At 41.2% G+C, this 16,993-nt stretch overlaps 1 protein-coding gene across 9 annotated transcripts in view; it reads left to right on the top strand.

The window, feature by feature from the left end:
• XPNPEP3 (X-prolyl aminopeptidase 3) overlaps positions 1–14,795 on the top strand; it is a 75,558-nt gene extending 60,763 nt beyond the window's left edge. For 5 of the 9 annotated variants that reach the window (XM_042993359.1, XM_042993360.1, XM_042993358.1 and 2 more), the window contains 4 exons: positions 411–496; positions 7,659–7,839; positions 8,901–9,021; positions 11,090–14,795. In XM_042993359.1, coding sequence (XP_042849293.1) covers positions 411–496; positions 7,659–7,839; positions 8,901–9,021; positions 11,090–11,256 — 555 coding nt within the window. In that variant the 3' untranslated portion in view covers positions 11,257–14,795. Of the gene's footprint in view, positions 1–410; positions 497–7,658; positions 7,840–8,900; positions 9,079–9,406; positions 9,514–11,089 lie in introns of all 9 variants that reach the window. The other 4 variants (XR_006220263.1, XM_007079433.3, XM_042993361.1 and 1 more) reach the window with 4 other exon arrangements.
• Positions 14,796–16,993: the final 2,198 nt, after the last annotated feature.

A 16,993-nucleotide genomic window follows, 5' to 3' on the forward strand; every position in this document is an offset into this window, starting at 1 on the left:
AAGAAGTAAGGTAAAGATACCCAAAGTTTTTTTTCTTTCCCCACGTGTACTTTGATGGGGAACAAATGGGGAAGAGATATTCTAAAGTTAAATGGTTAAGGGTAATTGTATTTGAATAAGGCCCTGGATACCAACTTACATAGGATTTGTAAAACTAATAATGATAGTAGTAACATTTATGATGATCTAAGCAGTGTGGTTCCAGAGCCTATGGACTACTATGCAGTGGCACCTTTCTTGAGTCAATGTGAATTCATTTGAAAAATTGAGATGCTGTTTCTTGTGAGAATGAACACAGATATAGCTTTTTAAATATATATATAAAGTGAAAGGCACAGAGAGTTTAAATGAGAAGAAATAGCTGACAATCATAAGGTCACCTACTTTGACATATCTCACTTTTGTTGCAGGATGGGGAAATGGTGCTGCTGGATGGAGGTTGTGAGTCTTCTTGCTATGTGAGTGACATAACCCGGACCTGGCCTGTCAATGGCAGGTAGGACATCTACAGATCCCACTGCTTCTTAGGAGTATGAGTTGGAATATGGGTATATGAGGAATAAAGGACTAAAGAAATATACTCATCCCCTCTAGCTCAGGTTAACTGCCTTTGCAAAGTACCTGATGACTTTCTAAGACTGCTTTATTTATCATATCACTGGATCAGACACCTAGACACACCTAGTTAACACACCCAATTAACATTCACATTTTTAAAAAATAAATTTGAAGAGTGCCTGCCTGGCTCAGTCAGTAGAACATACAACTCTTAAATTTTTTTTTTTTTTTTTTAGCGTTTATTTATTTTTGAGACAGAGAGAGACACAGAGCGTGAACAGGGGAGGGGCAGAGAGAGAGGGAGACACAGAATCTGAAACAGGCTCCAGGCTCCGAGCTGTCAGCACAGAGCCCGACGCGGGGCTCGAACTCACGGACCGCGAGATCATGACCCGAGCCGAAGTCGGACGCTTAACCGACCGAGCCACCCAGGCGCCCCTATAGAACATACAACTCTTGATCTCAGTGTTGTAAGTTTGAGCCCCACACTGGGTGTGGAGATTACTTAAAAATAGAATCTTAAAAAAAAAAATTAAGGGGCACCTGAGTGGCTCAGTGGATTAAGCATCCGACTCTTGATTTTGGCTCAGGTCACAGTCTCACAGTTCATGAGATCAAGCCCTGTGTCAGGCTCTGTGCTGACAGTGCAGAGCCTGCTTGAGATTCTCGCTTTCTCTCTGTCTATCCCTGCCTCTCCCCGCCTCTCCCCCACTTGCACTCACACCCTCTCAATATAAATAAACATTTTTTTTCATTAAAAAAATTTTTTTATGTCTATCACTGAGAGAGAGAGTGAGGGAGGGGCAGGGAGAGAGGGAGACACAGAATCTGAAGCAGGCTCCAGGCTCCAAGCTGTCAGCACAGAGCCCGACGTGGCGCTCAAATTCACAAGCCGTGAGATCAGACCTGACCTGAAGTCAGACACTTAACCGACTGAGCCACCCAGGAGCCCCTAAATAAACGTTTTTTAAAAAATAAAAAATTAATTAATTAACTTAAAATTAAATAAATAGACTGGGTGGCTCAGTCTATTGAGTGTCCAACTTTGGCTCAGTCATAATCTCATGGTTCATGAGTTCAAGCCCTGCATTGGGCTCACTGCTGTCAGCACAGAGCCTGTTTCAGATCCTCTGTCCACCCTCCCCCCCACCCGCCTCTCCCCTGCTCATACTCTCTCAAAAATAAACATTTAAAAGTAAAATAAAGTAAATAAATTTGAAGTTTTTATTTTCTGATTACAAAAGTAATTCCAGTAATCCGTTAAAAAAAAATCACTAGACATGAGAAGAATCAGGAAAAGAATCAAAATAGCCTTAGTTGAGAAAAATACAGCCAATAAAAGCAGATCTTGAATAACCCTAAAATTTCAATGAGCAGACAAGAACTTTAAAGCAGCTATTATAGATATGTTCAAAGAGTTAAAGGAACAAATATAAATATAGTGAGTGAACAGATTGAGAGTTTCAGTAAGAAATAAGAAACTAAGAAATAAGAACCAAGGATTCTGGGGAGATGGCAACAAAAGCATAGTTTTTCTGTCTCTCCAAATTGTCAAATAACAGTAGAGCAACTAGGTAGCAAAACCAAACACTGGGTGATAGGGTATCACTTCAGCCTAAAAGCACAAACAGTTATGAACACACTCTATACAACCACAAGACCTGGCTGGTATCACTATCTGTGTGGAAGGAAAAAGAAGGAAACAACAGTAGTGGAAGAAGCTGTCCGAAGTGCTTGAGAACAAAGGAACTCCCAAATAACCAATAGCTTTTCACTGGAAAGGATGATGACCAATTCGAGAACAGAAACTGAAATGGGAAAGATTTGTCACTCCAAAGGCCCAAGGAAGTTTGAGGGTGCTGTGCTCCCTTCTCATACTGAGGAGAAACTGCTGGAAGTAGAATCGAAATTGAGCAAGTTAGGGACAAGGGAAAGGAGTGAGTGGGAGAGGAATTGAAAGCAAGCTACCATATTGTTTACCACTGCACCAAAACAAGAAAAAGCTCTGTGAGGCTAAAAAATCTTTCCTAAATTCTGCCTCATTCAGAAGTTCAGGAAAATTAATTTCACATAAAGTAAGCAATAAAAAAAGTATCTTGGTTAATCTCATACAAAGTTAATAAAAAACAAAGAAATATAAAACAAAAGAGTAAAAGATGATTTTAATTCTGTCCTCCTTGTGTCCTCAAGAACCCAGAAGAAAGAAGGCAAATGAAATACAGAGAGGTTACATAAAAATTCTGTGGTCTCAAATTTTAATTGAAATATCAATATGCACTCAGGGGCGCCTGGGTGACTCGGTTAAGCTTCCTACTTCAGCTCAGGTCATAAGGTTCGTGATTCAAGCCTCGCATCAGGCTCGCTGCTGTCAGCACAGAACCTGCTTCAGATCCTCTCTCTCTGCACCTCCCCTGCTTGCGCTCTTTTATTTTTTTAATTTTTTTTTAACGTTTATTTATTTATTTTTGAGACAGAGAGAGACAGAGCATGAACAGGGGAGGGGCAGAGAGAGAGGGAGACACAGAATCTGAAACGGGCTCCAGGCTCTGAGCTGTCAGCACAGAGCCCGATGCGGGGCTCGAACTCACGGACCGTGAGATCATGACCTGAACCGAAGTCGGACACTTAACCGACTGAGCCACCCAGGCACCCCGCGCTCTCTCTTTTAAATATAAACATTTAAAAAATTACATGAAGTGAATGAAAAATAGAGAATTAAAATTATTACCATTTTGCAACACCCATTAATGTATAGATATAAGTACTAAGGATCAGTGACTGCTAAGATCACAAAAAGAGATAATCAGATATTATGTGCCTCCTACGATTTTGCCAAGTACTACATATAGCCAGTCTTACCAAAGAGACTGAACCTGAGTCTGATTCATTCTTGGGGTCCAACTGCCAATTTGTAACAAATAAAAAAGACAAAGGAATATGTTGAACTGCGCTGAGAGGATATGTATGTTAGCTCGAGTTGCCGTAACAAAATACAACAGACTTAGTGGCTTAGACCACAAAAATTTGTTTCTCACAGTTCTGAAAGCTGGGAAGTCCAAGATCAAGGTGCTAGCAAGGTAGGTTTCCTCCTGAGGCCTCTTCTCCTGGCTTGTAAGCAGCCGCCATCTTGCTGTATGCTCACATGACCTCTTTTACACAAAGAGAGAAAGTAAGAGAAAGCAAGCTCTGTGGTGTCTCTTCTTATAAGAACACTAATTCTGTCAGAGCAGGGCCCCGCTTTTATGACTTCATGTTACCTTAGTTACTTCCTTTAGAGGCCTCATCTCCAAATACAGCCACACTAATGGGTAGGGCTTCAACATAAGAAGTTTGGAGAAACACAGGCATTCATTCTGTGAATACAATTAGCAAAATTCAGACTGTGACAAACCCTGTATTTCAAACAGCCTGGATTCTTTAACACATAATTTACGAGGGAATAAAAAAGGCTAGAAAAAAGAACCTGTTGGGGTGCCTGTGTGGCTCAGTCGGTTAAGCGTCCAACTTTGGCTCAGGTCGTGATTTCACAGTTTGTGAGTTTGAACTCCACATTGGACTCTGTGCTGGCAGCTCAGAGCTTGGAGCCTGCTTCGGATTCTGTAACTCCCTCTCTCTCTATCCCTCCCCTGCTCACACTCTGTCTCCCTCTGTCTCTCAAAAAATAAATAAACATTAAAAAAAAGAGAAAGGAACCTGTTGACTAAAAGAGATTCAAGAGACAAATCAAATTTATTTTAAATAAGCAGGAAGATAATTATCCTGGGATGCACATTTGGGTTATAAAATAGTTTTTTAAATACAAGGAATGGAAAGTGACTGTTAATGGATACAAGAAGGGGGAGGGGGCATGAAAATGCTCTGGAATTAGATAGTGATGATGGTTGCACAACTTTGTGAAAATGCTAAAAACCACGGAACTGTAAACTTTTTAAAGTGGGTGAATTTTATGATCTAGAAACTATATCAGTAAAAATGATAAACATGTACATGCAAATGAAAAACTACAAGGAAATGATAACTGGAAAAGTTAGAGTAATGGTTACATGCTGGGAGAATTGTAATAGTTATGAGGCACATAGAAGGGACTTCTGTGACAGTTGGCCAAGTTCCACCTTTTATCTGACTGGTCAACCTTACACTAATTTCTTAAGGTATTTATATTTGGTTTGTTTGGCTTTCTGTGCCTCTGTTCTGTTTACAATAAAAAGATTTTTTTCAAAAACTAAATAAATTCTAAAGCCGAAAAGTACAGTAGCTGAAATGGATAATTCACTAGGTGGACTTTACAGTCCAATTGGAGGCAGAAGTCAAGTGAACTTGAAGAGAAATAGAAATTATCCAGTCTGAAGAACAGAAATAAACTGTAGAAGAATGAACAAAACCTCAGAGACCTATGAGATATTTTCAAGCCATCTAACATACATCTAATTAGAGCCCCAGAAATTGAAGAGCGAATGCGTCAGAAAAAACCTTTGAAGAAATAATGGCCAAAATCTTCCCAAGTGTGGTGAAACACAACTTGTAGATGTGAATTACATTATTGACCACCTTGATTGTATTGACATTTGTCCAACTTGTACAGCTCAGATTTATGTATTTTAGTGTATATAAAATTTACACTAAAAATAGAACTATTAATGGGGCACCTGGGTGGCTCAGTCCAACTCTTGATTTCGACTCAGGTCGTGATCTCACTGTTTGTGGGTTCCAGGCCTATGTCAGGCTCTGTGCTGGCAGTGTGAACCCTGCTTGAGATTCTCTCCCTCTCTCTCTCTCTCTCTCTCTCTCTCTCTCTCTGCTCCTCCCCTGCTTGTTCTGTCTCTTTCAAAATAAATAAACTTTTAAAAAAAGAACTATTAAGGGGCACCTGGTGGCTCAGTTTGTTAAGCATCTGACTCTTGGTTTTGTTTGGCTCCAGTCATGATCTCGGGGTTCGTGAGTTCAAGCCCTGCGTCAATTAGAGCCTCCTTTGGATTCTGTCTTTGCCCCTCCCCTACTTGTACATGGGTGCATCCTTCACGCTTTCTCTCTCTCTCTCTCTCTCTCTCTCTCTCTCTCTCAAAAATAAGTAAAATAAACAAACAAATAAATAAATAAGAACTATTAAAAACTCTTTAGAAATACTGCGGGGGTTGGAGTGTGGGCAGCCTCATAGTGATACAAATATAACATGTTGCTCATGGCCGAACTTGGATTTGGTATGTAGATGTTCATTATACTCATTATATTGTTATATTTAACCATTCTTATTAGGGGACATTTAAAGTTTATCTACAGTGAACATTTTTATATACTCAGCTTTCTTTGAATTTCAAATATTTTCTCTTTTTTTTCAATATATGAAATTTATTGTCAAATTGGTTTCCATACAACACCCAGTGCTCATCCCAAAAGGTACGCTCCTCAATACCCATCACTCACCCTCCCCTCCCTCCCACCCCCCATCCACCCTCAGTTTGTTCTCAGTTTTTAAGAGTCTCTTATGCTTTGGCTCTCTCCCACTCTAACCTCTTTTTTTTTTTTTCCTTCCCCTCCCCCATGGGTTTCTGTTAAGTTTCTCAGGATCCACATAAGAGTGAAACCATATGGTATCTGTCTTTCTCTGTATGGCTTATTTCACTTAGCATCACACTCTCCAGTTCCATCCATGTTGCTACAAATGGCCATATTTCATTCTTTCTCATTGCCACGTAGTACTCCATTGTGCATATAAACCACAATTTCTTTATCCATTCATCAGTTGATGGACATTTAGGCTCTTTCCATAATTTGGCTATTGTTGAGAATGCTGCTATAAACATCGGGGTACAAGTGCCCCTATGCATCAGTACTCCTGTATCCCTTGGGTAAATTCCTAGCAGTGCTACTGCTGGGTCATAGGGTAGGTCTATTTTTAATTTTTTGAGGAACCTCCACACTGTTTTCCAGAGTGGCTGCACCAATTTGCATTCCCACCAACAGTGCAAGAGGGTTGCCGTTTCTCCACATCCTCCCCAGCATCTATAGTCTCCTGATTTGTTCATTTTGGCCACTCTGACTGGTGTGAGGTGATATCTGAGTGTGGTTTTGATTTGTATTTCCCTGAGGAGGAGCGACGTTGAGCATCCTTTCATGTGCCTGTTGGCCATCCGGATGTCTTCTTTAGAGAAGTGTCTATTTGTGTTTTCTGTCCATTTCTTCACGGGTTATTTGTTTTTTGTCAAATATTTTCTTAGGATGGATTCTTAGCACAGAATATAAGCTCAAATTTTATGAATATTTTTATTAAAACCTTTGACTTAATCGGCTATACTAATTTACACTCCCCATCAGCAGTGTAGAAAATACATATCATACACCGCACCAGCTTAATTTTTTCTCGTTTTTCTCCATGATTGCTAAAGAAATTATTATTCTAAGGATACCTAGTATCCAGAGTATCTACTAGTTTATCTCATGACATAGGTTTTACCTACAAGAAGTGGATTCCTAGGCTTTGTTTTCTTTTGCTTTTTAAATGTTCATTTATTTTGAGAGAGAGAGAGAGCACATGGTGAGAGTGGAGGAGAAGCAGAGAAAGAGGGAGAGAGAGAATCCTAAGCAGGTTCCACACCAACAGCACATGAGCCCAACCTGGGGCTCGAACTCAGGAACTGTGAGATCATAACCTGAGCCAAAACCAAGAGTCAGAGATGCTTACTTAGCCAACTGAGCCACCCAAGCACCCTTTGTGTGTGTGTGTGTGTGTGTGTGTGTGTGTGTGTGTGTGTGTGTGTGTTTAAAGTGGTAAAAAAAAAAAAATGGAAAGGATCAAGTTGAGGCTGGTCTGACCCTCCAGATGCGTTCATGGCTGACTTTATCTGCTAGCCTCACCTCATGTATATCTGCTGATCGTTTACAGGAGAGGCTGTCGCTGCCCCAGCTTGAAGAGTTATTGTTCTTCCTGTTGAGTGTCTAGGTCACAATTAAGGTCCTGTCAGTACTGATATATTGATACTGATTAGGTATCAACAATGCCCCATCATCAGCACCTTGGAGTTTTTCCTAATCAGACTTGGAAGCAAACTTCCTGCAATATCAGATTATTCCAAATGTGAGTTCTTTGGTTTTCCTGTCCCCAGATTCACAGCACCTCAGGCAGAACTCTATGAAGCTGTTCTAGAGATTCAGAGAGATTGTCTGACGCTCTGCTCCCCTGGAACAAGCTTGGAGAACATCTACAGCTTGATGCTGACACTGATAGCCCAGAAGCTGAAGGAGTTGGGGATTGTGAAGAACATTAAGGAAAATAATGCCTTCAAGGTATGGCCCCTCTTTTGACCTCGGCTCTCAAGAACACCTGATGTGCTGCTGGGTTTCAGCCTCTAGAAAACTAATTAGATTTAAAAATGGTCTTTGTGATTCTTCATCTAGAAGAGGTTTAGATTGAACATGGATTAAAACAAAAGGAGTCAGTACTTATTTCTTCCAGAAGATGGCAGCACATTCTAGATCGTTGCATCCTGTATAAGTAGCTCAGTGGGCAGAAAATATAAAATGAAGGCTGATGCAGACAGAATGGAAAAGGACACAAAAAGGATAAAAGGTTAACTCTCAGTCCTTTTGTGGTGATTTTGAAAAGTAGAAATCATGGGGGAGGGTGTTTGTTGCTTCTGTGACATTGGTGAGACTAACAATATCCCCAAGGGCCACGTCTTTGGTGAATTTCATCTGTAGCCAAAATGTAATAATATTCAGTAAAAATGTAAAACCTTAGCTGTAAATTAAGATGCCAAGTGGCCACACCAAACAGACCATTAAGGCATCTCATCTCCAAGTTTAGGCTGCCAGGATTTCTTCTATCAATAGGAAAGACGCTATAAATTCCTCCTGCTGCTGCAGCCAACAAATCTAATTAACAGATAGGAATATCCAAGCCGGTAAATGCCTAATAATTACTGTGTTAATTTAATGTCCTGTGCCTACTCCACAAGTTGCTGTGAGATATTCAGTCTCCAGAGCAGGCTTTCTGAGAGGGACTTGTGAACATTGAAAAGAGAACTATTCTAACATAATCATCCTCCCTCCACCCTGAAAAGAGTTTCATTTACTGTAGTCATTGCTGGGGTTACCCAAGTCAGCATGTATGTAGTATATCAAATAGTGGGAATGGAAACTTGGACGCATTTGAATGCCATCAGCAGAATTGCATTTAAGAGGTAGCAGTTTATCGGGTCTCTTAGGCATTAACCAGAGGACAGGTTAAACCTAAGTGGCAGAACCAGGGGGGAGGTATTAACACATATCTCACTGATCGATACATGCCCAGCTTTCCCCTTAAGGGGTCATTGCCCTAATAACACTGTGGTGATTATCTTTTCCAGACTGCTCGAAAATACTGCCCTCATCACGTTGGCCATTACCTCGGGATGGATGTCCACGACACCCCTGACATGCCCCGTTCCCTCCCTCTACAGCCTGGTATGGTAATCACAGTAGAGCCAGGTAAGGGCGGGTGCAGGCCCTGATCCCGTGGGACACATGACACTGTCAGGTAGAAAGGTAAATGTTGCTTAGTTTTACCTGAACCAACATAATTAAATTAGGAGAGACAGGAAAATGGATCTCTTCAGTGTAGAAGGGAATTTTATTTTAGATTTTCCTTGAGCTTTCCTATTTAACATCACACAATTTGTTTCATTTGACTTCTCCAGTAAACAACAGATGGAGACTGCTTTCTATAAGTAGATATTAAGAAATAAATCTTTTTTTAGACTCTGCCTTTCCCGGGGCCAATTTCTACTCGTCTCCTGTTTAGTGGTGGGATGCTCACGCGTCTGAAGCCACAGGTGCTTTCCTTCAGAGAGCTGCTCTGCTTCTTGATGTCCAGGTCCTTTCTCGCAAGTTTGACAGGAAGCTGGCAATCTAAGCTCCCCGGCTTGAACGATCCTGGGCAGTGGACAGAATTCCACAGAAAAGTGGTGGTCACAGTGGAGTGTAAGGATTGATGTTACAAGAGGGATTTTTGGTTTTGTTTTTTGTTTTTAATTTTTAGAGGGGGGGGGGGGGAGAGAGAGAGAGAGAGAGAGAGAGAGAGAGAGAGAGAGAGAGAACCTTAAGCAGGCTCCATGTTCAGCTCAGAGCCCATGGGGCTTGATCCCACAAGTCTGGGATCATGACCTGAGTCAAAATCAAGAGTCAGATGCTCAACCGACTGAGTCACCCAGGCACCCCAAGAGTGATTTAAAAAAATTTGTTGTTGTTGTTTGAGAAGGTGGGGGGGGAGCAGAGAAAGAAGGGGACAGAGGATCCGAAGCGGGCTCTGTGCGGAAAGCGGAGAGCCCATTGCCGGGCTTGAACCCACGAACCATGAAATCATGACCTGAGCTGAAGACAGACGCGTAACTGACTGAGCCTCCCCGACGCCCCCCCAAAAAATTTTTAATGTTTATTTATTTTTGAGCGACACAGAGTATGAGCAGGGGAGGGGCAAAGAGAACTGGAGACACAGAATATGAAACAGGCTTCAGGCTCTGAGCTGTCAGCACAGAGCCCCATACAGGGCTCAAACTCATGAGCCGTGAAATCTTGACCTGAGCCAAAGTCAGACACTTAATTAACCAGCTGAGCCACCCAGGTGCCCCCCAAGAGTGATTTTTAAATAATGATGCTGTTTTTGTCAAGAAAATGTATTTCAACAATAGATTTCAAGTGTTTTCATCTCTAAAGTATATAAATTATAGTTGGGACCCGACTTTATAGTACCCAGTCACATGTTGCTATTATGTATGCCTTATGTATTATTCAGTATAGTCTGGTTGGTACATGGGTGCTTCCTTAGACTTTGAATACATTTTCCTTCGCTGATCTTTTTCTTTTTATCCCAGGGCAGCATCTGTGAGTATAGTGGAGGAAGTTTCCAGTTTCTTAAATATGAAAAGACCTGTTCTTATCTTACTTCATGATTAGAAAGGGGACTCTTAGAATTGTCCAAATGTCTGTTAAAGTCTTCCTGTTTCTCTCTTACTCTCCATTGTGTACATCAGTTATATTTACGGCTTATTGGAAAGAGCTTACTTGAGTTTTTCTAGTTTATGGTTGTTCAGGCTAATAATCTCAAAATAAGTGTTTTTCATATATTTTAAAATACTTTATGTCCTTATTTTAGCAAAGTCCCCTTTTCCCATGGGATGATTCGGGAGGGAAAGAATGCATTTATATAATCTACTGGTTTCTGGCATATATTAACATACTCAAAAGTAACTTTAGTGGCCTGCTTGAACCACTAGAATATGACAGAATCATGATCACTATTATCACGGTCACGTGGTGCCTGTAGTCTGGTTCACAAAACTAGAGTAATAGTTCTAGTAATGATAGCCAACATTTATTGACCATTATGTGCCACACACTTTTATGTGTATTATCTCAGTTAATATCCAAAATTCTAGGTAGATACTGTTAGGATCCCAGTTCTACAGATGAATTATAACACAGAGAGGTTAACTTACTTATCCCAAATCATCCACTTACTGCCATTTATGAACAGCACATTCTTTTTTCTACTTTTCAGGCATTTATATTCCAGAGGATGACAGAGATGCCCCAGAGAAGTTTCGTGGTCTTGGTGTACGGATTGAAGATGATGTAGTGGTGACTCAGGACTCACCTCTCATCCTTTCTGCAGATTGTCCCAAAGAAATGAATGACATAGAACAGATATGCAGCAGGGCCTCTTGACCCTCACTGCAGCCCACGTGCAGCTCAGGTTCAAAGGGGGTGTTTGTTCGCATCTGTGCGCGTGTCCTGAGTGTGTGTGTCTCTGTGTGCACATTTATACACGTGTTCTGTTTGGGAGTGTGGCAACTGTATGAATGTATGTAATTGTGTGTGATCTTTCTTTGTTGTAAGTATCTAGAAATCTGGAAAATTGAATTTTTGAACTGGATGTTACTACAACTTCAGTAACATTAACTCTGTACAGTTAATGACCAAGGCAGTTTGAATTTCTAAATGTAAAGAAAAATCGTGGTTACATATCTCCATGCATTCCAGTTAACACAATTAAATATACAGAAACTTTTCTCCTTCTCTCCAGGTCTTTCCCTTTCTGTACTTTGGCTAAGATCTACCTAATGTCATAAGATGTTTATGATGCTTGTATTTTGAGCTAACCACCAGTGTCTCTGCCTATACTAAAAACCACCTGTCCGTGATTGTGGGTGGCTAGTACATACCTTCCATAACTCCTGTCCATTTTTTCCAGATCCTACGTCTCTACTGGAGCCATATGAGCCCTTGTGGGCACTGGTGTCCTGCAGTCCCACCATTCAGCTCTAATCCAGATTCTAGCAACACTAACTATTAAAACAGTTTTGAGTTTTTCTTGCTATTTGGCTGCCTATGGCCTAGAAGATGTTTAGACTCTTGATAAGGGAAGAGATGGAAGAGAAAGAAAAACATATATGTGTCTTCTGTAGATCTAGACCTCTGTCCATCTGTTCTCAGGCTGAAGATGATTCCTATCCCAGGCATCCATGCTTTCTTGATAGATTCTTAGTGCACTGACCCTTATGGCATACCCTAGAAGCTGCCGCCCCGGGGAAAAGGTAGATCCTCTCCTTAACCCTCTTGAAGTCAGAGGAATGGCACCCACGTTTCAGAGAGATGCTCCTGTTACAATTCTGTAGTTTCCTCTAGTGCAAAATGCGGAACTCACCAAGAGTTCACCAAGAACATCCTGTGATCCTTTCATTTCTCTGATATTAGCCCTGGAAGGGCAGTAGGAAGGAGTCATATTTCCCTCAACACGGCACTGGCTGCAGTCATACAAGAACTCAGTTTGCAGAATGAACAGGGCTAGATTGTCACAGGTGGTTTATTTGGGAGCTTCTGTCCTAGAACTAGTGTGTTCACCTCCTTTAAACCTGGATATGGCCCAAGATGTACAGAACCTGCTGGTCGTTAGAGCGTAAAGTCAAGGGATTTTAAGAAAGAAACAGGCGAGGGGATTAACGCTCGGTGTTAGATATTTGCTCGTCTTACCAGGAAAACCCAAGGTACACAGCCAAAAGCAGACACCCGGCATCATCGGGGGACAAAGATCATGTTATAAATCAGTGATACACACGGTGTCCTGCCAGTGCCCACCCTCGAATGCTTGGCCCTGCTAAGCAGCTGTGGGAATGGATGGCCACAGAGCCGGAGTCTCGTCCCCGGGCCTGTCCTCCCCCCTCCCTCCAACTTCTCAGCCCTGTGCTACTTTCTAAAAGAAGGGGACTGAAAATAAATCCACAACTTCTCACCCTCTGGGCTTCTGTGGCCCCAACAACCCTTTCCTTGGATTGAGTTTCCTTTGTTCATTTACAATACTGAAATAAGGAATTTCCTTTTCTGGCTATAAATCGTTTTCAGTAGTCTTCAACTTTCTAAGTAAAAGCCCAGTGACTTTTATGTATAGCGTCATACCTGGACATGAAACAGACTTCTGGTTAGAACCTAGTCAAGTTCTGCGGCCGTCGCGAGCCACAGAATGGCTGTTGCAGAATTCTTCTGGTGATTTTTGGTCCCTGGCCCAAGTATATTGTCCGTTGAGTCCCAGATTAACTTCAGTAGCTAAGCATCGGATCAGACTGTCAGCACCATCAAGAGCTGGCCTAGTGTTTCTGGGCCGCCTGATATATTCGGGATTTGTTAAGCAGATAGTGGTGCACAGTGCAAGAATCTCACACACTCTTAGCCACACCACAGACATGCCCCACATTTCCTCCATGTCGAAGTCTCATACACCGGCCTCTCCGAATGAAAACCTTAATTCTCAGAAATCCTTCAAATGTTACACTAGGATTTTTCTCCCTCAGTTGAAGAGAGATGGTTGGGTCATTGATGATGCCTACCATCTAAATGAAGGAAGCACTTCCAGATAGCCTCTGCCACATCCTTTTGTGTGTTTGTCTCAGGAACTGCTCTTTTTCTTCCTACTCAACAAACAGACTGTTTATTTAAAACACAGGAGTAGAAATACTGGAGTAGAAACCCTCCTCTTCCCATAGTCCTCATATCCAAATTAGGAAGGTACTCCTCACGAGATGACTTAAAGTTCTCTTTGTGTCTTCTTTTAAAACTTGGTTATTTTTTCACCAAGCTTTGTAACAAGGTCAGAAAGGGAAAAATCCTACCATAGACATTATATCTTAATTTGAGATAAAGATTCATAAAATAAGAAAACCCAAGATAAAGACATTGTAACTCATTAAAATAGGAAAATTGAGCTGTTATATTTTTCAGAGCTTAGATAACCAACACCCTCCTTTAGCTTTCTTGATAATACAAAGATTACAGATCTGATGCAGGAGTGCTGGCTCCCCTGCCCCCATGTCTGTGTGAGAGATCACAAGTAAGGCATGGGGACTGCCCACCAGGTCAGCGGTGACCTCAGAGTCCTTTGGAACACTGTGTTTCCAATAACCGCTACCAATAAAACAAAGTTGGGATCTGAGTCAGAACCTGTCTGCCACCCCTCAGTTGGCATATGATCAACAATAATGTAGTGTGTGTGTGTGTGTGTGTGTGAGTGTTAGAAAATAAGTGAGGACCCAGGGTGGTGGCAGCATAAAGGACCCTCTTGGAAGAGGTTTTTATGATGTTTTTTTTTTTTGTTTTTTTTTTTTTTAATTTTAGTTTCCTGAGGTGGGAATCTGTCACCTAAAACTTAAGCTGATAGGGTTACATTTTAAGCCTGGGAAAATATACTTCAAGCTGAAGTGTTTAATGTTCCTAATATAATGAGAAAGTGAATGCATCATTAATGCTAATGTTTAATGAGAGCAGAATTCCGTTGTCACAAAGCATGTGGGTCGTCCTGACTGTTCTTAACCTCCGCCTAAGTGTCACTGAGGAACTTGGCGTGAGCATCAGTATTGCTCAGATCAGGGGTCCCCACTGAAATCAAGGCCTTACGGGGTGTGCTCAATGAGGATCTGAGAGAGCTGCAGGCTTTGTCAGCATTTCTTAATGCTTTGTATGACTTTTGTGCAATTATACAAGTTCAGTTTGAACAGAACGCTGTTACTTTTTAAGGCTCTATCCACTGAAAATAGGTATGTCATTTCCCAACAAGGGAAAAGCATTTATTACTATCATTTTAAAAATAAACCATATAACAGTGTGTGGCGTGTATGTGTTATTTTCACATCTAGAGTTTATAGCTTTAAATGTGAGAACGTTTTGTTTTACAAAATGTCTTATAAAGAGGCACACCTGGCTGGCTCAGTCAGTAGAGTGTGCGACTCTTGATCTCAGGGCTGTGAGTTCAAGCCCCACATTGGGCGTAGAAATTACTTAAATAAATACATATTTAAAAATATATAATTTAGGAACACCTGGGTGGTTCAATCAGTTACATGTCCGACTCTTGATTTTGGCTCATGTCATTACCTCACAGTCGTAAGATCAAGCCCCACATTGGGCATCGGGCCCCTGTCCTGGGCGTGGAACCTGGGTGGGATTCTCTCTCTCTACCTCTCTCTCTCTCTCTCTGCCCCTCCCCTGAATAAATAAATAAAAATTTTAAAAATATATACAGAGTATTAACTGCTGTCACAAAATCATGATTTAGACTTGAGATGATCTTATCATAGGGGGGAAATGAATGGATTAGATCCAGCCAATTAAAGGATTGACTCAAGTATCTAGTGTATAACATTAGACTATAACTGATGTGACTATAACTGATAATGCCATATTGTGTAATAGAAATGTGCTGAGAGAGTAGAACACAAATGTTCTCACCAAAAGAAGTGGGGGGGAAATAAATATGTGAGTTGATTGATACATGTGTTAATTAACCAGATGGGGGACATCCTTTCACAATGTGTATATCAAGTCATCATGATGTACACTTTAAATATCTTACAATTTGGTTAGTTACACCTCAAGAAAGCCAGGGGGAAAAGGTTGACTCTCCACAAAACTGACCCATAGGTCTCCAGACAGCCCCGGTACCACTCAAGACTATAAACTTTGGCCATGAGCATTTTATGAAGGATGAATTTTGTAGGGAAGTAATACCAGTGTGCAAAGTTGTAAATTTGTGAACTTTCTCAGCCATAGAAAGAGCCATAAATGTGGCCATTTCTTCCTAGTAGGAATCCTCTTTAAAATCTGAAGCTTTCTGGCTGGCTCAGTCAGTAGAGCATACAACTCTTGATCTTGGGGTTGTAAGTTTGAGCCCCGTGATAGGTGTAGAGATTACTTAAAATCTCTAAAAAAAATTTTTTTTTAATCCTTAAATAAAATCTGAGGTTTTCTGTAAAGTGTGCCTCCAAACATTTTTCACATACTGGCATACATAAAAAGATATTTGTGAGGGGGTCCCTGGCTGGCTCAACTGGTGGGGCATGTGACTCTTGATCTCAGGGTTGTGAGTTTGAATCCCACATGTGGTATAGAGATTACTTAAAAATAAAATTTTCTGGAGCGCCTGGATGGCTCAGTCGGTTAAGTGTCCTACTTTGTCTCAGGTCATGATCTCATGGTTTGTGAGTTCAAGCCCCACATTGGTCTCTGTGCTGACAGCTCAGAGCCTGGAGACTGCGTCGGATCCTGTGTCTCCCTGTCTCTCTGCCCCTCCCCTGCTCACACTCTGTTTCTCTCTCTCTCTCTCTCAGAAATAAATAAACATTTAAAAAATTAAAAATAGGGGCACCTGGGTGGCTCAGTCGGTTGAACGTCTGACTTCGGCTCAGGTCATGATCTTACAGTTCGTGGGTTCGGGCCCCACATCGGGCTCTGTGCTGACAGCTCGGAGCCTGGAGCCTGCTTCGGATTCTGTGTCTCCCTCTCTCTCTGCCCCTCCCCCACTCACACTCTGTCTCTCTCTGTGTCTCAAACATAAATAAATGTAAAAAAATTTTTAATTAAAAAAATAAAACATTAAAAATAAAATCTAAAAGAATATTTTTTGTGTGTGGCACAATGGAATAAACGAGGGGACTTAGGAATGTATACATGTGACTTAGAGAAAAAAAATTCATTCTATATCCTTTATACAATTATGATGAGAAAAATAATATGTACAAAGTTTTATAGAAATTTTTAAATTTATATAACAGTTCTAAGAAATGATTTTTAAAATGTCAATAGGGGCGCCTGGGTGGCTCAGTCGGTTAAGCGTCCGACTTTGGCTCAGGTCACAATCTCACAGTTCGTGAGTTTGAGCCCCGCGTCGGGCTCTGGGCTGACAGCTCAGAGCCTGGAGCCTGCTTCACATTCTGTGTCTCCCTCTCTCTCTGCCCCTTCCTGCTCATGCTGTGTCTCTCTCTGTCTCAAAAATAAATAAACATTAAAAAAAATTTAAAATAAAATAAAATGTCAATAGAAGACTTAAGTCACTTGTAGGAACATGACTTTTTTTGATAACAGTCTGAGATCCTACACACAGTTCCTAATCTAGACTTTATAGTGACAGTATCTTCAG

This window comes from Panthera tigris, chromosome B4, assembly GCF_018350195.1.
Source record: "Panthera tigris isolate Pti1 chromosome B4, P.tigris_Pti1_mat1.1, whole genome shotgun sequence".
NCBI lineage: Eukaryota > Metazoa > Chordata > Mammalia > Carnivora > Felidae > Panthera > Panthera tigris.